Source organism: Sapajus apella, unplaced genomic scaffold (assembly GCF_009761245.1).
Source record: "Sapajus apella isolate SASKATOON/1434 unplaced genomic scaffold, GSC_monkey_1.0 scaffold42, whole genome shotgun sequence".
Lineage (NCBI taxonomy): Eukaryota > Metazoa > Chordata > Mammalia > Primates > Cebidae > Sapajus > Sapajus apella.
Window position 1 is genome coordinate 329,684 of NW_022436982.1, and position 21,618 is coordinate 351,301.

The following is a 21,618-nucleotide window of genomic DNA, read 5'->3' on the forward strand; positions in this document are numbered from 1 at the left end:
TTTTTTTTTTTTTTTTTGAGACAGAGTTTCACTCTTGTTACCCAGGCTGGAGTGCAATGGCGCGATCTCGGCTCACCGCAACCTCCGCCTCCTGGGTTCAGGCAATTCTCCTGCCTCAGCCTCCTGAGTAGCTGGGATTACAGGCACACGCCACCATGCCCAGCTAATTTTTTGTATTTTTAGTAGAGACGGGGTTTCACCATGTTGACCAGGATGGTCTCGATCTCTTGACCTCATGATCCACCCGCCTCTGCCTCCCAAAGTGCTGGGATTACAGGCATGAGCCACCGCGCCCGGCCTGTAGATCTATTTTTAAAGAACTTTGCACCTTAACCCCTTTCTCCATTAAATGAGATAATCTTTCCCTAAAGAGATTGAAATGGGGGAGGTGAAGGTGATGTGGGGTTCAAAGACCTTGTAGGTCACAAGACTTGACATAGGCCAAGACTTATGTCTTAAACTGGTCCAAGGGTAACTGATGCAGGAGCCTCTTCAACATCTGGCTCAGGGGATGAGGGTCAGGATTAGGCCAAGTCAGTCCTCCCAGAAGGAAGTAAGCCTTCTCCACTTATGACTCTGGTGCCTACCTCCTGGGTCATGAGGCTTGGCCCTTAGGCCCTAATGCATAGGCTTTCCCCAAGCCATAGCTACAGTGAGTATCCCTAAGTTGAGGTATTTATCTTATCTCCAAAATGAAGGCTTTTTAGAATGAATAGCAGAGCATCAATCTAAGACATCAGTCTTTTCCTAACCATGAAGAAGCAGGGCAGGGTTCTAAATCGTTTTTTAAAAGTTCACTGGCCTCCTGTCTCTTCATGTCAAAAATCCTTTTTTTTTTTTTGCCATCTCACTACCAACTTCATACTTTCACTATCCTTTTCTCTCCTGCTTCTGAAAACTAAATAATAGGTAAGGAGCTGCTGCCATAGCTGGGATAACCCCGGAGCCATTTTGGTTAATTTTCCTACCCCACGTCTAAAAGCAAGGGAGACACTCTGTGAGATTTGCTTTCTGGGTCTGCAATTACAGTCACAGTACCTATAGCTGACATGCTGGCACGGGGAGGACTGGCTAAAGCACAATGGCCAGTTGCCAGCCAGCACTGGTGCTCCACTTAAAGCCCTTCCCAATCTTCAGTGTAAGAGTCTTCCCTCCTTTTGTTCTTAATTGGTGGCCTCAAGTCAGGAGTATTTTGTCTGGCAGGTGATACCCAGAGGAAATTCTGTTCTATGAAAGACGATTCCCCAGAGGGAACCAGGTAAATGAGGACTGGAACAGAGCTCTCTTGGAAGAGAATTTCAGATGACCTAAAATTCTCTGGCACACAGTGAAAAATAAAGCATTAAAAGCTAGCTATGCTCTGTCATGACTGGAGGCATTGTAAATTGGAACATGTCATGACTGGAGGCATTGTAAATTGGAACAATCCTTTGGGAAAGCATTTTGGCAATATCTATCAAGAAACTTAAAAGCACTCATGTTTTTTACTTAGTAATCTACTTTATTTAGGAAATGATCCTAAATGTAAATATATGTGGATTTCAGTGTAGTATTATCTGTAATAGTGAAAAGTTGCAAAAAATTTGAATTTCAAAAATAAATGAATGGTTGCAAAGTTACTATACATCCTCTCTATGGATATAATGCAGCCATTAAACTGATAGTTACAAAAACTATGGAAGAATATAAAGCTAAGGGCTGGGCACAGTGGCTCACACCTGTAATCCCAGCACTTTGGGAGGCCAAGGCAGGAGGATCACTTGAGGCCAGGAGTTCGAAGCCAGCCTGGCCAACATGGCGAAACCCTGTCTAATAAAAATACAAAAATTAGCCAGGCATGGGTGGCGCAGGCCTGTAATCCCAGCTACTTGCAAGGCTCAGGCAATGAGCCTAGATCACGCCACTTCACTCCAGCCTAGGCGACAGAGTGAGACTCTGACTCCTGAAAAAAAAAAAAGAAGAATATAAAGCTAGGTGCAGTGGCATGTACCTGTAATCCCAGATACTCAGGAAGCTGAAGTAGGATCACTTGAGTCTAGGAGTTCAAGGCCATAATGAGCTATGATTGTGCCTGTGAATAGCCACTGCGCTCCATCCTGAGCAACAAGCAAGACCCTGCCTCTATTAAAAAAAAAAATATATATATATATATATATATGGAGAGCTGATTATGTTCTGATAATAATTTTTTAAAATACAGAATACAAAATATAATACTTTTTTTTTTTGAGACAGAGTCTCACTCTGTTGCCCAGGCTAGAGTGCAGTGGTGTGATCTTGGCAGACTGCAACCTCCACCTCCCAGGTTCAAGTGATTCTCATGCCTCAGCGCCCCAGCACACCTGGCTAATTTTTATATTTTTTAGTAGAGAAGGAGTTTTGCCATGTTGGCCAGCTGATCTTGAACTCCTGGTCTCAAGTGATCCTCCTGCTTCAGCCTCACAAAGTGCTGGGATTACAGGCGTGAACCACAGCGCCCAGCCACAAAATATAGTATGTTCTTTAAAATGCACATGTATTAGTTGGTACTCTGTGATTATAGTAACAAAATTTAAAAATGCAACTGAAGCTAATTTAAGCTAAGAAAGAGACTAAGGATTCTTTCTTTTTCTTTCTTTCTTTTTTTTTTTTTTTTTTTTTTTTGAGACAGGATCTCACTCTGTCACTCAGGCTGGAATGCAGTGGCACAATCATGGCTCACTACATCCTCGATCTTCTGCTCTCAGGCAATTCTCCCACCTCAGCCTCCCGAGTAGCTGGGACTACAGGTGTGCACCACCACACCTGGCTAATTTGTTTGTTTGTTTGTTTTTGTTTTTGGAGAGTCAGCATCTTGCTATGTTGCCTACGCTGGGTTTCTTACAATGTCTAAGCACAGGATTTGGATGGGTAAGGCAGACTCTAGAACAAGGGCCTGAAACCTCGGGAGCACTCTCACAATCTCTTGCATTTACTTATTTCTGAACTTCAGCTGTATTCTTGTTTCCCTCCCCAGTGGCTCTCTCTGTTACCCAATCCACAGTCTTGAACTTTACATCTCCTTTTAAGTCCCACTTCCTGATTCCGGGGGAGACTAATTCGCTCTGCCTCATCCAAGCATATATCCAAAGGGGTGGAATCACATAGAACCAGCATAGTTCCTGGAGGCTCACCCCTATGACCATGAAGATGGGAACAGCACCAACTCCCAAAGAAGGAAGGGAAACCCCAGAGTGTTGCTGCTATAATATATGCAAAAGACTCAGATACAGTAGAACATTAACAAGGGTTTTCCTCAAGGTGGTAAACCTAAAGGTGATTTTTAAAAATGTTAGCATGTATTACTTTATAGTAGAAAAAATCTATAAAACTTTTCATAGATACAGTTGTTACTAGGCCTGGGGCAGTAGCACCCTTCTCCATTTTAGTTGTCCCAGTGACAGATACCATTAAAGATACTAAGGCTTGGCAGTGCTTAATTTTAGTAATGAATTCTATCCTAGCAGCTGTTTAAGGAGTCAGAAAATCCTCAGCTACTCCCAAGACCAGTTGGAACTCCCAAATTCTAGCCCAAACATGATAATCCTTCCCATTTCTTTTTGGTGAACTGACTTTACCCCAAAATGCAAATCTTCTCTGGAAGTGTGGTATGTATAAAGAAAAGAGTGCTTTTCCAACTTGGGCATCATAGTGAGAACCCCTCTCTAGAAAAAAAAAAAAAAATTAGCCAGGTATAGTGGTTGTGTGTGCCTATAGTCCTAGTTACTCAGCGGACTGAGGCAGGTGGTCACTTCAGCACGGGAGGTTACAGTGAGCTATGACAGCACCACTGCACTCCAGCCTGGGTGACAGAGTGAGAACCTGTCTCTAAAAAAGTAAGAGGAATAAAAAAGAAAGAAAAATAAGGAAACAAAAGAAAAAAGGAGGGGAAAGGAGAGGAAGGGAGGGGAAAGGGTAGAAAGGGAGGGAAAAGGAGAGGAGAGGCTTTCCTCCTCTGCATTCTACTTCCAGCTTATAGTCCAGAGCTGGAGAGTGGACACTCAGTGTGTTGACTTTGTTTGAATTGGGTCTTCTATTAAAGAAAACTTAGAAGATTTGGGAGATCTAGACTAGTAAGAGAGGGCTCCCTGAGCCACCCAGGATTCTCTGCCCTCTCTCCCAAATGTAGGCTTCACAAGCTTTCTCTCCAGATTTTCTGTTCTGCCCCGATTTTTAGGACTCACACTTGGAGAGATCCTCTCCATTATGTTTCCCTTATTCTCCTCTAGATATCCCACAAAGACCTAATCCCTGTGAGAAGTCTTTGTCCTTTGCTATAAGTGGGATCCCTAAGGATCTTTTTATTTATTTATTTTATTTTACTTTAAGTTCTGGGACACATGTGCAGAACATGCAGGTTTGTTACATAGGTATACATGTACCTTGGTAGTTTGCTGCACCTATCCCCTGAGGATCTTAATATGTCTCAGAAAGATATAAGTCCTGGGTAATTCCCTGGCTCTGCAGGCAGTGCCTGGAGAAATCTTGGAGAAAAGGAGATAGGGAACAAAAACAGGAGGTGCCCAACAATGAGATTCAGAAATGGCCACTGTGTTGAGGTGTAACTTCAGGCCATACTGCAGAGTAAGAACTGTCATTGGCCAGATGATTTCATATGTTGAGGTGTGGAGTCAGAGAAGATGGGAATGCCTTAGGCTGAATGGACAGCCCTCTGCAGGGAAGTAAAGCCATCTAACTAACGCATAGATTGTTACTAAATATTCTTGGACCAGAGGCAAGACTTATACCCAACCATGAGCACTTTGTGAAGTTGAGTTATATTCTGGATCTCCCTATAAAATATGATACCTAAGCGTGGTTATTTCTACACGCTGTCATGAGATGTTTTGGAATGGCATGGCCCTGAACAGGAAGACCACAGCCCTAAGTAGTTTCTCAGCTGACCACTCGATAAATTTGTGATAAGGAACAGAGCTGGTCTTTGATGCTCTATTTTATTGTGTCCACTTGTCAGAGAGTGGCCTGAGCCACAGACCTTCCCTGACTTCCTGTTTCTTATCAGCACTATCCTTCCTGGCCCTGGTTTCTGCTTTCTGTTTTTCTGTCTATCTTGCCTCCTGCTATTACCCAGTGTAGGGCTGATGGCCCCACAGGGTCATGGGTGTGCCTTATGCTGTGCTGAGGTGCAGGATCCGAGAAATAAAGAGACAGGACACAGAAGTACAAGGAAAACGCAGCTGGGATTGGGGGGCCACGCCACCTATAAGCAGTCAGACAAGGCCCCGAATGTCCAGAAGCATGAGTATTTATTGTGAATAGGTTAGGGGGCAGAGCAGTGAGTGAAATCATCTTTAAGGATAGTGATAGGGTCGTGAGCAATAAAACATGGAGTCCACTCCCATTAGGTCACCTAGGCCAGGAGGTGGACAGTGCACAGCAAGGGGCCCGTTCCCATGAAGGCAAGGGCCGTATGCAGTAAGGGTTCCACCCCCATTAGGTCACTGAGGCTTGAAGGTGGGCCGTGCGCAGTGAAGAGGGTGCAGTGTGCAATACTTCTATCTATGGGCAAACTACTTCTAAGAAGATTTATAGGAGGATGTTTTAAGTCACATAGCAGTGACAGAGCTGTCAAGGTTACTGCCATCTTCTGGCAGTTTCCAATGGGTTCTATGGGAAGATGCTTTTCAAGTAGCACAGTAGCAAGAGCTGATAAAGTTCACAGTCACCAAGGTGGATTGCCGTTCTGAGGGCAGCCTTCCACAAGAACTGGAGCAAGGTCCTACAACTGCTTTATGAGGAGTGGCTCTTGCCCCAAGCCTGCCATACAGCGGGTATCTTTACAATACTGAACGCTGCCGCCTGGGCCATGGATTCTTGTCCTGGTATAACGGTTTTTCCCTTAAATCATGCTCTGCACTGTGTCTGCTCTACGCATTCCTCCAATTATAAGCTGCTTATTCCTTAATTCATGGTCTGTACTGTGTCCACTCTAGGCATTCCTCTGATTATGAGCTAAGATATAATTACAGGTATATATGTAGGGAAATATTCTTTAGGCACTCATACTATCAACTATTATATGATTATATAGAGAGGATTATATAAAGGGATTCTTCAAGTCCTAATTATATAAACTAATATATGATTATGTAAAGGATTATATAAAAGGAAATACCTGAGTAGTAACACTATAAAGTGAGATATTCCTCAAGCCCTAACTGTGCCAGAGTTCTACTTAGCTCTCATTCCTTGGTGCCTATATGGGGGCTTACCCACAACCCAGGGAAAATAAACAGGTAAAGACATGACTTTATTCGAGAGGTAGCCTTTCAGCATTCTCCAACTCAGAACTGCCTCCCCTGATTAGCCTTAAAACTAAAGGAAAATTATTCTGTGCTCTGTGAAGAAAGGTTAGATAGAATTGGTATGAGTGCTTTGCCTCTTCATATCTCACTCTAAATCCATTTCAGTTTTCATCTTCCTGAAAATTACTACTTGGAGGTGAGAACAGAGGTCACCTTCTCTTCTTGGGAAAGCTGATATTGAATCATGTCTCTATGCTGGATTATCATGTTCAGTCCACAAAACAGCAAGATTGTTCAGCACGACAGAGAGCGCCTTTCATCCTCGAGACTAGATCATGAGTGGGTGAAGGATGAGGATTGCCGCTGAGAGCCCAGCCAGTCTGATCTCCTTCCACTCTGGCCAGCCACTAAATATCCCTCTTTTCCCCAACCCCTTAGTGTCCACTTCCTTCCTTTTGCTAATTAGTTTTTTAGGGAAGAGTTCCCCTAACTTTCCATCCCCTTTCTGCCTCCATGTTATCTGAATCCCCTACCTCTCTTCCTCCTTTCCTCACCTTCCTTACTTCCCTCCTATTTTGATAAAGAGACTCCTTCCTATGGTCCAAAGTTCTGGCTCCACCTGCTCATGATTCCTTAAAGACCATGCCCCCTCAAACATCTCCTTTTCTACACAGCTTCCTTCCCCTCAGTCTAAGACAGATCTGGTGTTCCCTAGCTCTAAAAAAATTCTACAACTCTAAAGCTCCCACTTTAGGAGCTCCCATTCTCCCTCTAAAGCTCCCATTCTCATTCTTTCCCTTCTCAGTCTTGCTCCTTTTCCCTTAAATGCCATCATCTGGGCTCTGTTTCTACCAGCTAAAATTGTGTTCACTGAGACTACCTATGACTTCCTTATTTCTAAATTTAGTCTTTATCTTATGGACACATCTGCTTATTTGACACTGTTGATTTATTCCACCTTGAAACTCTACTTGAATGGTTCCTAGTTCTACTCTCTGCTTCTACCCAGTCTCCTTCTTCCATTCATTACCTACGGTTGGATATATCCCAGAACTTCATCCTTGGTTTTTGTTTTTCACTCTGCTCATTCTGAGTGAACTTATTCTTCTCTGTGACTTCCATTATCACCAGCCCACACCTATTTTCTGAGCTCCCATATCAAATCCTACCAACTAGTGATATCATCTGAGTGTCCAAAAGATACCTCAAAATTCAACATGTTCCCAAATGAACTCATCTAATTTTCCCTAGCAATGCAGTTGTGCCTTCTGTGTTTAATAACTAGTCTTAGTAATTAGAACTCTTCCCAGTTAACTCCAGACAGAAAACTAGGAATGTCCAGACCCTTTGTTTTACATTTCATATCAGAAACCTGCCAATTCTACTCTTTTTTTGACATCTTCCTTTCTGTCCTTTTATCTTCTGCTGCTGCTTGGTTCAGGCCCCTGTTATCTCTTGCTGGCATTGTTGCAGTAGTTTCCTAATTATCCTTACCTCCAATCTCACTCCCTTCCCACCCATCTTGTACATGGCTATTGGAGGATCCTTTTCCATCTCGAATCTGATCATGTTATTCCTTGCTTAAGGCTTCACTGACTTCCCATCATCTTCTGAGTAAAGAAAAAAATCAAAGCCCACCCTCCAGCATGATCTGAGCTCCCTCCTGACTCCGCCAACTTGATTTCCTGCAACCTTTCAGCATACCTTCTAAGTTTCAACTATAGCAAAATGCCAACTATTCTTTGAATGTACTGTGCTAGTGTCATGCTTCTGAGACTTTTCACATGTTCCCTGAATGTCCTTACTCCTCGCTCTTAAACTAACTGGTGACCTAATGTTTTGAGATCTTTTCAAGTGTCTCCTTTGACCACCCTCCCTTTGTCCCATTCCCTCTACTTTTATATAGCTCTTGGTTACCTCTATTAATAATTATTGGGAGCTTCTTAAAGATGGGACTGATTTATTTTCTTTTATTTTTAGAGACAGGGTGTCAATATGTCAATATGTTGTGCAGACTGGACTTGAACTCCTGGGTTTAAGTGATCCTCCTGCCTTAGTATATGGGACTACAGGTGCATGCCAGCATGCCCAGCTGGGACTCTTTTTCTATTTATATTTGTGAGCCCTAGCATCATTAAATAAATGAAAGAATTGTACCACACTGGAGTGAGGAAAGAGAGGAAACAGTGTGACCTGTGGTCAGGCCTTTCCTCACACTAAGGAGGGTATACCTTTTCCACAGATACCTCCATATATAAGCCAGGCCCCAGCCTATATGGTGGTATCAGGGCTGCAGCTGCAGGCCAGCCATTCCTAATGCACACTGACCATGGTAGTGTAGGCCTCACTGAACCTATACTAATGATATCTTTATAGTTAACATGGATATAGTGCTCAAGATATACTATGCTAAGGACTATTCTAACTGCTTAATACATATTAACTCCTTTTATCCTCACAAGAACCCCTGACCTAGGTATTAGTGTTAGTCCCATTTACAGAAGAGGAAGCTGAAACCCAGATAGTACAGCTAGTAACTGGAGGAGCTGGAATTTGAACCTAAGCACTCTGGCTCCAGAATCTGTGCTTTTAACCATTACAATATTCCTTTCAGTTAGCCAGGTGCAGTGGTGCATGCCTGTAATCCCAGCACTTTGGGAGGCCAAGGCAGGCGGATTACCTGAGGTCAGGAGTTCGAGACCAGCCTGACCAATGTGGAAAAACCCCATCTCTACAAAAAATAAAAAAAATTAGCCGGGCATGGTGGCATATGCCTGTAATCTCAGCTACTCAAGAGGCTGAGGCAGAAAAATCACTTGAACCCAGGAAGTGGAAGTTGTGGTGAGCCAAGATTGTGCCATTGCACTCCAGACTGGGCAACAAGAGTGAAACTCCATCTCAAAAAATAGAAAGAGCCAGGCGCAGTGGCTCAAGCCTGTAATCCCAGCACTTTGGGAGGCCGAGGCGGGTGGATCACAAGGTCAAGAGATCGAGACCATCCTGGTCAACATGGTGAAACCCTGTCTCTACTAAAAATACAAAACATTAGCTGGGCATGGTGGCGCGTGCCTGTAATCCCAGCTACTCAGGAGGTTGAGGCAGGAGAATTGCCTGAACCCAGGAGGCGGAGGTTGCGGTGAGCCGAGATTGCGCCATTGCACTCCAGCCTGGGTAACAAGAGTGAAACTCCGTCTAAAAAAAAAAAGGAAAAGAAGAAACAACAACAACAAAACACTATTCCTTTCAGTCTGTGTGGCAAGGAGAATGGGATTGTGTAGACTGTCTTCCTTTATCAGAGCATCCCCTTAGCACTGAGGGTGAGGTCAGCCCATCCAAGCCATATGTCTGTTGCCCGGTGGAGGAGGAGTATAATTTGAATGTTGGGGAGGCAATCACATGTCTACCGGGACTTATGTGAATCAGATGAGCCCATGGATCTGAAGACATACATTAGGAACTACAAGACCCGCTACAAGTCTTCTTTTTTGCCACCCAGAGTCCTACCAGAGTAGCCTGTAAAGGTCTGCGAGTCATTCAGGAAAACAGACTCTTCCATCTACTTCTCCAAGTCCTCCTTCTTAAGACTCCAGGCATGAGCCTTAAAGGTTCTACACTTGGTTTTTTTCTTTGTTTCCCTTTTTTACCCACGCAATTCTAGCCTGCTTTTCTGGGATTTCTTAGGTCCCAGCCTGCAGTTGTATTGACTGCACTACCCACAGCTCCAACAAGTAAGGCCAGCCAGCTAAAGACAGTTCATGAGTTGGTGCAGCCCTGGGGCAGGGAGACAAGGGAAGAGGTTAATATGCAGACTGATGCTTGGGCCTGCAGGAAAGGATCAGCCTCCCAGAGGGCCTGTCTTTAGCTTCAAGCCCAAGTCATGTTCTCTTCCCTATGTCCCTCCCTATATGCTTTGAAAGATTATTGACTCCCATCACTGGCCTTGGGTAAGACACTTCCCCTCTGGGCCCAGTTTTCCTCATTTTTAAAAAGAATGGGTTGATAAGTTGATATTTGTTGAAGCCGGTGATAGGTACCCATGATCTCACTACATTGTTTTCTCTACTTGCTATAATAATTTCCATAATAAAACATTTTTAAAGATTTAAAATCAAAAGATTTTAACCTAAAAAAAAATTTTTTTTCTCCAACAAAATGCTGCAAAAGGCTAATACATAAATGAAAAAAAGGTGAATCTACCCTTGTTAAAGGGAAGCCAGACCCCCATCCTATTGTTCCCCCCTCACAGTCACTCAGGGAACACAGTTTAATGAAAATCAGTGGACCAAACTATTATGATTTTAAGGAGTCTTCTGATGCTTTTGCCTTCCTCTAGCTATATTGGCTTTGCATTGGCCATTAGCCTATATATCCTGTCCCAGAAACAGTGAGGCTGGGCTATTAATCATCTCTGTAGTCTTTGGAGAATTTATTTGAAGGGTTGCAGAAACATGGGCTGCTGTTAGAGATGCATTTCAATGTCTGTCTCTGCTGAGTGTTTATTAATAATCTTGTTAATCCCCACTCTAGTTCCCGGATCTAGCTAACGCCTTCAGATGTCCTTGGGGGGCACTTTAAATTCTCCCTGATTTCTTGGAGCCAGGCACTTCCTTCTGCCTGGAGTCTTTTCTGATACTTACATTCATGAATATTTTACATTTAATCTCCCTGATTACATTGCCATGTGATGGTTGTGGTACATTGGCTGCATTTCTAAGGGAAGACACAGAGGAAGCTCACAGTAAAGGCTTAAGTTTGTAGGCACAGTGCCAGAGATCTTTGTGCTTGCCACTAAGGTGGCCTTCTGTTACGGATAGTGATGGAGGAGATGCTGAATGGTGGGCTTTGCATGGGGCCTCTCAACCTAGGGCTCTGCCCCCTGGTCAGGCCCACCCTGAGTCGTGGCCCAAAGGAGTTGGCAGTTTCATTCAGGATCACATACCACCAGGAACTGCCCAGTAGGCCTGAAGGGCCACATGTAGGTCCCTGTGACCAGAGTTGCTCAACAGCTTTCCAGACCCTGTCCTTCCTGCACAATCTACCTCCCATGTTACCATTTACACCCAGTACTCCAGACTGAAAGAAGAAACTCTGATGAAGTCATCTGCACTGAGGAGTACAAAGTTAGCCCCAAGTGTCTAAGGGCTTGGGTTTTTTTAAATCAGCCCTAGAGAAAGAATGGTGAGGCCTAACACTCTCATATGATAGATGGGGTGGAGAGTTAAGGAGGAGAAGCAGGATTGAAAGGCCAAAGATTTAGAAGTCATCAATATAAAAATGCCAATCCGAACTATAGGAGACATCAGGGCTCCCCAAGGAGAGAGAGGAGGGCCGAGAACAGCACCCTACAGAGGAGGCAAAGGGTTGTGGGAGGACAGAGAAATGATGGTCAAAGAGGCAAGAGATGAGCCAAGGGAGGAAGCCTTTTCCAAATGCATGTGGTATATGTGACATGTGACAAATGCTACAAAAAAGGTAAAGGAATGTGACTTGGGACTTGGAAATGCGCCAGTGCTGCCCTGGTAGGGTCCCACCAGCATGTTTATGGGATTTGTCCTTTAAAAAGCCTTCCCTCTGGCTGCTTTGTAGTGAGCACTTTCTGAGGCCCACAGGAAATCCAGAGCCCAGCTGTCCCATCTCTACCTCCCCTGCAGGTGGCAGCTGAGAGGGTGTTCTGGCTACAGAGAGGCATCTCAGGGCCACTAGAGGTTTGCTTCTCCAAGGCTGTGTGGCACAGGTGCTATGAGTCTCTCAAAGAGGTTGCTGAGCCAGGAAGGATGAAGGACTTGCAGCATGGGAAATGGCCCAAGATGCAGAGATTGCAGCACTCAGCCTTTCTTTCTGAGCAAAGCTTCCTGCTCTTCTCCTACTCAGTCAGGGCTAAGGATGTGCTCTGCATGGCCTGAAAGAACACAAACAAGGCCAAGATTTCCCTCCCAAACATTCTAGACTTTTCCCTTTCCCCTTAGTGAAAAGCATGTTTTCATTCCCACTGCCTCATTTTAAAGGGAACAGAAGCCACCATACTGGTTATATATCCTTCCCTTGCTGGATTACCAGCAGTCATTCAGATCCCTGGGCCTGACACCATGGTAGCATTCTACATGCCCATCTGTCTACTCCCTGCATCCTCAGAGGCAGAACACACAGCAGCCTTGGATCCCCTCTGCACTCCTCACACCTTAGGCTTAGCACTCTACAGGCCCTGGTTAAAATGCAAACACAACTAGGATGTTATCACCCCTATCAATGGTTGGCCATCAGAGTCTCAGAAAGAATGCAGATGACCTCAGCTACCTCCAGCTGACTGAGGCAGGGTGGGCTAGGGCTCTGGATATTGCAGCAGAGAAGGGTATTTGTGAGGGGATGGCAAGGCTAGATAAGGACTTTGGGCTGGGTGCGGTGGCTCACACCTGTAATCCCAGCACTTTAGGAGGCTGAGGTGGGCGGATCACAAGGTCAGGAGTTCAAGACCAGCCTGGCCAATATGATGAACCCCATCTCTACTAAAAATACAAAAATTAGCTGGGCGTGGTGCGCACGCCTGTAGTCCCAACTGCTCAGGAGGCTGGGGCAGGAGAATCGCTTGAACCCGGGAGTCGGAGTTTGCAGTGAGCTGAGATTGCCACTGCACTCCAACCTAGGTGACAGAGTCCTACCAAAAAAAGGACTTTCAGCACAAGGCCCAGCCCTGTGAGAGGAAGTTAGCAGAGAGGGCAGTGAGGAGGATGTCAGAGGTTCCAGACTCGGGACAATACACAAAATGTGTGCTTTCCTATCTTCCTGGCCATCTGTAGAATCAAGTGTTTTGTATTCTGGGCAGCAAAAGACTAACTGGCCACCTGCTGGTTTGTCATTATTTGTCTTCTCACCTACCATACCTAGCCAACCTTTCAGGTTCTCCCAGGAGACACTCTTTAGGTGTCATTTGTGAACTGGAGAAGTCCTCACTAGATCTCTTTTTGTCCAGTGGCTGTAGCCTTGAAGGCTGGTGTGGCTTGGCCAGTCAGTTCTCTGGATCCTGTGAAGGCATCTGTTCAGCACTGGGAAACAGAGGGAGGAGACCGATCTCAGAGAACACTACTCTCCCCTTAACCTAGACTTAAACTCACAGGAACCTAGAAAGACCTTGCTAAGCAAGTACACAGAAAAGGCCTGAGGGGAAGGGCTACTAGTATGAGAGTTAGGAGAAGGAAGTCCTGTGAGTTTAAAGAAATCGTGGCGGGCTTTCTGAAGGAGGCTGGACCATACAGGACTTTGAGGACAGACACCCAGTTCCTTGGTTTTTCTACCTAGCCCAGTGATTTTGTCCCACAGTAGATGGGTTTTCCCTCTCTCCCTGAATGCCCTGCCTTCTGTCAGGGGTGAATGCTCACAGAAGCCTAGGGGGCAGGTGGGAAGGCTAGCTTCAGGGCTGAGAGCAGCCCCCTGTCTTCACTCTCTAACAACTCTCTGTCTGACTGCTTTCTCCCCACAGGACCCAGCCGCCGCTTCCATCTCAGACGGAGACTGTGACGCCCGGGAGGGTGAGTCAGTAGCCATGAATTACAAACCATCCCCGCTCCAAGTGAAGCTGGGTGAGTGTGTCTGGGGGGTGAGGGAGACATGGGGAGTAGACAAGTTGCTCTGGGCTGGGTCAACAATGAGGTGCCACAGATAAAACAGCTCAGCCTAGATGATTCCAAGACTCACGACTTCAAGTCATTGGCACTGCCAGGCACCTTGTCTCCTGCAGGCAAAGAGGGCAGTTACAGTTCTCTGCAGGAGCCTGAAACTCTAGGAGGCATCTCTGAAGCCAAGGATGTTCCAGGTATTCTGGGGGATAGCTGCTGGGGGAAAAGCATGGAATCCCAGAGAGAGGACTTGGAAGTCCCATCAAACACTGGATCAGGCTGCCTTAGAGGTGGGGTGTTACTTGCTACGTCTAAGGGATAGAAAGGAATGAGGGTTCCAACCCTAGAAGCCGAGCCCTTCTCCCTATTACAACCTGAGCCCATCCAGAGATCTCAGGGCCTGGTTGGCACTATTTGGGGGAATTTCCCCTTCATTTCTTAGAAAACCCAAATATCTCCCCTTCTTTCCGGGTCACGTTTCCCTTGTGGCTTTGTGTCATGTCTACTCCAAAGTCAGTTTACTGTACAGCCTGATCCTGTGAAGTCCCCTTGCTCCTGGCTACTGTCCACAGCTCCTGTCACTATTGCTGTCCCCTCATCCCACATGTCGCCCCTCTCTCTTCAGGGACCAAAGTTTCACTGTCTTGCAGCTGCTGTAAATAATACACTTCTATGAAAACTTTGGTTTCTTGAAGAGAAATTACAAAATAGGACACACAGGAAAGAGTTTGCAATTAAGTATAGGTCATGACTATCCTTCCACGCTCCTCTGCCATCCGAGGCACCCTCCTGTCCATCTTCCTCCTCAGGCTCCTGCTGCCCAACAATTACTGCTGCTTCCTCAGTCTGAAAGGCCCTTTCCCTACAACTTCCTCCCTCCTCTCCACAGAGGCCTATACTTTTATTATTCAACTACTATTTTTTTTCTTACCTCGCTTGCTTCTCTCCTTCCAGACGACACCCAGGGAGCCTCTTGAGCTTTTTTTCTAAACAAGAACAGTTCTCTCAGTGGAATATGTTCATATTCCTAGGACAGCAGATTAAAACTGCAGCCAATTTTATTTATTATTGGGGTTTTTTAGATGGAGTCTTGCTCTGTTGCCCAGGCTGGAGTGCAGTGACCCAATCTTGTCTCACTGCAACCTCTGCCTCCCAGGTTCAAGTGATTCTTCTACCTCAGCCTCTCAAGTAGCTGGAATTACAAGCACACACCACCACACCTGGCTAATTTTTGTATTTTTAGTAAAGATAGGGTTTCGCCACATTGGCCAAGCTGGTCTTGCATTCCTGATTTTAAGTGATCCGCCCACCTCGGCCTTCCCGAGTGCTGGGATTACAGGTGTGAGCCACCACGCCCAGCCTATTATTGTTTCATGTAACAATACAAGTATTTTAACAAGCATAACTTCTTTACTCTCCCCCATTACATTCTCCTCCTAAGAGGTAACTATTCCAAGCCTTTTTAGTTTTTGTAGTTTTACTTTGTATTTTTACTTTGTATTTTAACATAAGTGGTATCATATCGTGCACATTTTCTGAAACTTGGCCTTCCCCCTCCCACGTCTTAACTCTTGGAGCTCCTTCCAATGTCAGCATATAGAAAGTGACTTCATTCTTTTAAATGGTTGTATAGTAGTCTGTAGTTTGCTTTTTCCAGTTTATTTTTTGCTTTTTCCCACTATTTCAAACAATTTTAGCATGCTTTTATAATAACATCTTTTTTTTCTCCCCATTATGTTACCATCAAAGCTCCTCCTGAAAATTCATAGTATTGACCCTGTTGCACCAAGTACCACCAGGAACTTTAAGGCAAATTGCACCCCCTAGAGGCCTGGAGTGGTAATGGCATCTGCCATCTGCTGGAAAGAAGCTGGGAAAAAGCTGGAATCAGATGAGCAGTGGCAAAGAAAAAAGTGTCAAAGTGTCAAAGCACAGGAGACAGAGATTCAGAGACATGAGGTCAGGGGAAATTTCAAAGTGAGTCACAGTGGCTGTAAAGGTCATTCTCATCCTTACCCTCTGGAGCATTTGGTTATTTTATGAGACATTTTGCCTAGCATCCCTCTCCACCTAACAGTTCCTTTTCCTCTATCTGGGCTTTACTTGAGTTGAGTAGGGAAGGGTAGATGGGGCTCCTCCAGGGCCCAGACAGCTACTTATTGTAACAGTTGTCACACACCAGGAAGTGGAGTGGGTCACCTGATGGCCAGTCCCATGAACCTAGTAGGCTCTGGAGCCTTGGAGAACTCAGACCTTGGCAAAGGAGTCAGGAACACCACTCAGGCAGTGTAGCCAAATGGGCTCCCCCAACCTCCTGTCTGCTACCTTGCAGCCCAATTCTGCCCCTCCCACATCACAACCTTCAGTGGCTCCTTTTTCCTTCTACGTTAATCCCAAACTCCTCTGTCTGGCATTCAAGTCCTTCATGTTCTGAGTTTGTAACCAGAGAGAGTCTTCAGCCCCTAAGCACAGAACCTGACATATGATTAGCGACATGGATATTTGCTGAATGAATAAGTGACTGAATAAATGGATTTTACTTCTCTAACCTCTCTCTTCACCCCTGTATCCAAAGCCACATTTGTGCTCACTTATAAATGCATTTTTGCACATATTATCCCTCCTTCCTAGAATGCCCACCTCACTCCAGGTCATGGTGTCACCTAAAGAAAGCCCTCTCTGACTGTCTCATCCTTCTGTGATTGTCTCTCCCTCTCCAGCCTTTCCCTGGCATCAAGTACCCACTAACTACTAGACATGGCAGTTGTGGTTCCTGGAAAATAGAGGCAGCCTCCTCTCTGCACCCCCCACCCTGACTGTCTGCCTCAGGTTGTGCAGGGCCAGGTACTATATCCACCAAGCAGCAGCGGCCTAGAGTTGGGGTCCCTGCCTCAGCCTTTCTAGGAGCAGTTGGTTTCACAGTGGAAGCCCAGCCCAGGCTGCCCTGAGTGGTAAGGCAGGGTGGCCTCAAGGGCAGGACACAGCTTCCTTCCCATGTTTTCCTGCAGAGAAGCAGCGGGAGCTGGCCCGGAAGGGCTCCCTGAAGAACGGCAGCATGGGTAGCCCTGTCAACCAGCAACCCAAGAAGAACAATGTCATGGCCCGAACGAGGTAGAGGCCCTCCCTACCCCACCTGGACCCTGCCAGCCAGTAACTATCTTTGCTGGTCTTGAGCCTCCCCCTCTTCCCTCCCTCCTCAGGCCCAGCTCCTCTCTGAGAGGAGATGGCCTCAACAGGATCCAAGGTGGGGAGGGTGGGAAGGAAGGAAGTGGTAGGATGGGGCCCAACCTAGTCCCTTGCCAGGTTTGTATGCTCCACTTGCCAATCCAACTCCCAAAATTCTTCACCCAGGCTGGTCGTCCCCAATAAAGGCTACTCTTCGCTTGACCAGAGCCCAGATGAGAAGCCACTGGTAGCCCTTGACACAGACAGGTATGTATGGGGGCCTGGGGGTAGCAGGGCAGACCAAAGGAACCTGTGTTGCACAAGTGGGCCATACAGGCCATACCTGCTATAATGTCAGAATTGGAGTATTCTTCAGCCAGAATCTCTCCAAGGGTGAATTCTTCAGGGACTGGAATTTTTTTTACAGTGGCAGGGACCAGAGGCTTAAGGGAAGTGGTAGAGAGAGGAAAGGGGGGCCTGTGCTGTCTGCTTTCAGCCTGGGACAACTGATCCAATGGTTGTACCTAACTGGCCTGTGATGTGGTCCCTGGCTAGCAAAATGTGATGCTTAATGCCCCACCCCCTCAGGGAGGAGCCCTAGTCCTTGGAAAACATCTGACTAGACTTGGGCTTTGGGAAAACTCCGCAAGTCAGGGTGATTTGAGTCTAGAAAAAAAAAAAAGGTGAGAAGGAAGGGGGCAAAAGGAGCACCTGCTATATTTCAAAGGAGGTTAAGGATAGCAATTTATTTTCAAAGGTGGGACTAGGGAACTTGTCTTTAAAAATTCTGCATTTGCACAGCAGGCATGGCTTTTATTGAGATTGTACTTTTTCTTTGGAACTATGAAGGAGGTGTGGGATGCTGACTAATGGGGAGATGGGATTGCAGAGAGTTTTCTACTTAATTTCTTGGAATCACTTTCCCTCTCTTTCCTCCATGGCCAGCGATGATGACTTTGACATGTCTAGATACTCCTCCTCCGGCTACTCCTCTGCTGAGGTGAGCCCCTACCCCTTCCCGCCCTAGACATCACCAGACAGGATCACCGCTATCCAGGGGGAGGGCTGGAGTCAACACCCAAGTACACAGGAAAAGACGGCTGGGCAGGGCTGGGTGGTGCCCTGCACAGGTTGGGCCGAGGATAGGATGGAAAGAAGCTGTCACTGGCCTCAAGTGCAGGGAGCTCAGGGTTAAGAGTGGGGCTTTAGATTGGAGCAGGCTACTTAAATAGAACTATGTGAAACGCTGTGAAATACAGGTGATAGCCAGCCTGATAGGGGCAAAACCCGAATAGAAGCAGGACCAGAGGTATGAAGTTGACCTTAGAATGGGGAGGGGTGACTAGAAAGAGCATGAGTCCAGAGGCGGAGGGAGGTGCCTGGGCAGGCGCAGGGCCTAGGGGTATGGACAGCAGTGCTCGCCGTCTGGATTGGGGCACAGACCACCTGGAGTGGCCGCAGAGCCGTGGGTGGTGCCTCCCTGCCGCTCGGGCCTGACCTCCCTCCCCTTTGCCTACAGCAGATCAACCAAGATTTGAACATCCAGCTGCTGAAGGATGGCTACCGGTTAGATGAGATCCCCGACGATGAGGACCTAGACCTCATTCCCCCCAAGTCCGTGAACCCCACCTGCATGTGCTGCCAGGCCACGTCCTCCACCGCCTGCCACATTCAGTAGCAGGCGGGGCCGCTGCGGCCGCCGGGGCAGAGCCGCCAGGGGCCGGGTAGAACGGGCAGAGGCCGACCCCTCCCCAGCTCGTCTGCCTGTCCCCGGCCCCACGCCCCTGCAGCCACCAACCTCGTAACAGTCATTGCTTCCTCCTATGGTAGGACGTGTACCTCTGTGTGTTCATGGAGCCGGAGAAACCAAAATCGGGTCTCTCTCCACCCGAGGGCTGAGGAGGTGTGGGGCCATTTGTTCAGTTACCTGGGGGAACCTCACTCAGCACTCTGCCCCGCTTCCCAGGGCTAAGTCTGGTGGTGGAGAGAGAAGACTGGACGTCAGGGAGGTCAACATTAACGAGTGGGGGGATCACAAAACCAGGGGCTTGGCCCCACCCCAGCGAAGCCATGAACCCCCCAGCCCCGGCCTCAGCCTAACCAGGAAAGGGGCTCAGAGGGAGAAAGGCCCAGGGCAGTGGGGACAAATCCCAGCACCTCGGAGCCCCCTTCACACGCCCCCTGAGGGCCCATGTTTCTATTTGCATTTCCCCCTCCTCAGATGGGAAGCCTGGCAAAGCTGCCCTTGAGGGTGGTGCCCCTCACTCATTAGATCACTGCCTTCTTCCTCCTCTTGCCCCATTCACCAACTTCCTTGCTCCCTGGGAGTGGGGCAGGATAAGGTGGGCCTAGAGACAGGCTGAAGTTTGGATGGTGTGATCTGTCCTCATTGGCCCCTCACCAATGCATTGATCTCTCTGCCACCACCCTATCCCACGCCCACCCTCACCCACCCTTCTCCTCATTAGTCTCAATGCCAGGCTGGAAGCAGGGAGTAAGGCTGTCCTCCAATGGCCCATTCCCCTCACCCCAGCCCAAGATCTGGGAGGCTGCTTCCCAGTAAGAATCCAGGAGCAAGCTTTGGAGAATCCAGTGGGCTGAGTGGCTGTATGGATGTGGTTATTTGGATGTGGTAGGGAGTGCTTAGCAGAATGTGTGTATATCTCTGAGGCTGTCATGGGGTGTGTGTGTGTGTCTCTGTTGGACCTGCCTTTCCTCAGTCTATTCCTGTCATAGATGTGGGTGTCCCTGGTGGGGAAGTGCCTGTGTGGTCTGTTTACAGTGCAGAAGGCAGCTCAGCAGTGTAATGGGCTGAGAGCCCCGGGTGGGGAGTCAGAGCCTGGGTTCTCTGGTGGTGGCTCTGACCCCTCCCTGTGATCTTCGGCAAGCCACTTGCTTTCTCTGGGCTTCAATTTCCTCAGCCTGAAAATGAGCAACAGCTGAAATTATTTTTAAGATCTTTTTAAACCTGAAAGTGTTTCTTCATAGGAATTTCTGTGGTGGGGAGGGGGTAATCTCTGTGTGTCTCAGTATACCGAGAGGTTGGGGTGGAATGAGCTGTGTGTGTCTGTAGAAAGGGGAAGGGGCAGTTCCTATCAGGACTGTGTATGTCTGAGCACATGTGGCTCTGTTTGGGATTACATGTTTGTCTGTGAATGTATATGTGTGTTGGGGATGTCTATTGTGTGCGGCTGCATAGGGTATCTGTAGGTCAAGATGTGTATACAGCTGCTTCTGCTATTGCTGGTTTGGGGGAGGGGGCCAGAGGCTGAGGCTGAAAATCAAGAGGGAGGAGGTGAGGAAGGCCCTCCTCTGGGGCTGGGCAGTGTAGACCTGCCACCGTATGAAGAAAAATGAAAGTGCGGCTAGCCTAAGACTGCACAGGCCTGTGCCCCACAGACCTTATGGCACAGGTCCAGGTGGATCAGCTCATGCTATGCCCCATACATGTTGGTGAATCCACTCCCATGGATCCACTCACATGCTGCAGGCATGTAGTGGACTCACCCACAGCCCACTCTCTGGACACCAATCCTGGGAGGTAGGAGCTGGAATGAGGAGCAATGAGAGGAGGGAGTGAGGCTGTTGGCTTAGGAAGGGTGGCACCTCTCCCTGCATCATACCCAGGAACTGCCAACTCGAAACTATTGGGGTACAGCTCACCACCCCCCAATCCACCAACCCATCCCTACCTCCTCTAGTGCAGGGGCCCAAGTTAGATAATGAGAAAATGCCAAAGGGAGGCAAGGACGGAGAAGGTACCCGCAGGACCCACAAGGCCCATATTAGCCCCCATCTGAGCGCATCTCTCCCCGCTAGATCAACATCCCTCCAACCCCTGTGCCCCTATCATCTGGACCGCAGAACCAGGCCTCCCACTACCACCTCCACCAACCCAGAGCTCCTTGACTCACCTTTCTAGAACATGGGTACCACCTCTTTTCGGGGGCTCATTTAGACTGCTGCCTTTGCTGCTGACTTGCTGTGTGACTGGGGCCCATTGTTCAATCACTGTGGCCCTGAGACACCAGGGAAAATCTCCATCCCACAGGACATACTAGTTCCCTGGCAGGCAGGGGCTTCCAGCTGAGGCAGTGTATCTGTGGCAGAGAGAGACAGGAAGCTGGCCGTGGCAGCTTCTGTGTCTAGGGAGGGGGATGGCTCCCCACTTCCCTGTCTGGGAGGTTAGAGTGAAGAATCTAGGCCTTAGCTTGCCCTCCTGCCACCCTTCCCCTTGTAGATACTGCCTTAACACTCCCTCTACTCTCAGCTGTGGCTGCCACCCAGCCAGGTTTCTCCGTGCTCACTAATTTATTTCCAGGAAGGTGTGTGGAAGACATGAGCCGTGTATAATATTTTTTTTAACATTTTCATTGCAGTATTGACCATCATCCTTGGTTGTGTATCGTGTAACACAAATAATGATATTAAAAGCATCAAACAAGCCAGCCTCAGCTCCCTCCCTGGGGTATGGGCAAGGGGCAGGTGGGCTGGGAAGCAGAGAGAACCAGTCCTCTGGGTGCACATGTTACTCCACCTCCAACCGCAGTTTCCCAGCA

General features: G+C 47.5%; 1 protein-coding gene across 8 annotated transcripts in view; it reads left to right on the plus strand.

Annotated features, from left to right (window-relative positions):
* FAM219A (family with sequence similarity 219 member A) overlaps positions 1–21,507 on the plus strand; it is a 63,167-nt gene extending 41,660 nt beyond the window's left edge. For 2 of the 8 annotated variants that reach the window (XM_032299912.1, XM_032299914.1), the window contains exons 2-6: positions 13,759–13,858; positions 16,903–17,005; positions 17,246–17,326; positions 18,005–18,059; positions 18,579–21,507. In XM_032299912.1, the coding sequence (XP_032155803.1) occupies positions 13,759–13,858; positions 16,903–17,005; positions 17,246–17,326; positions 18,005–18,059; positions 18,579–18,737 (498 nt within the window). In that variant the 3' untranslated portion in view covers positions 18,738–21,507. The remainder of the gene's footprint in view (positions 1–13,758; positions 13,859–16,902; positions 17,006–17,245; positions 17,327–18,004; positions 18,060–18,578) is intronic. The other 6 variants (XM_032299916.1, XM_032299918.1, XM_032299913.1 and 3 more) reach the window with 4 other exon arrangements.
* Positions 21,508–21,618: the final 111 nt, after the last annotated feature.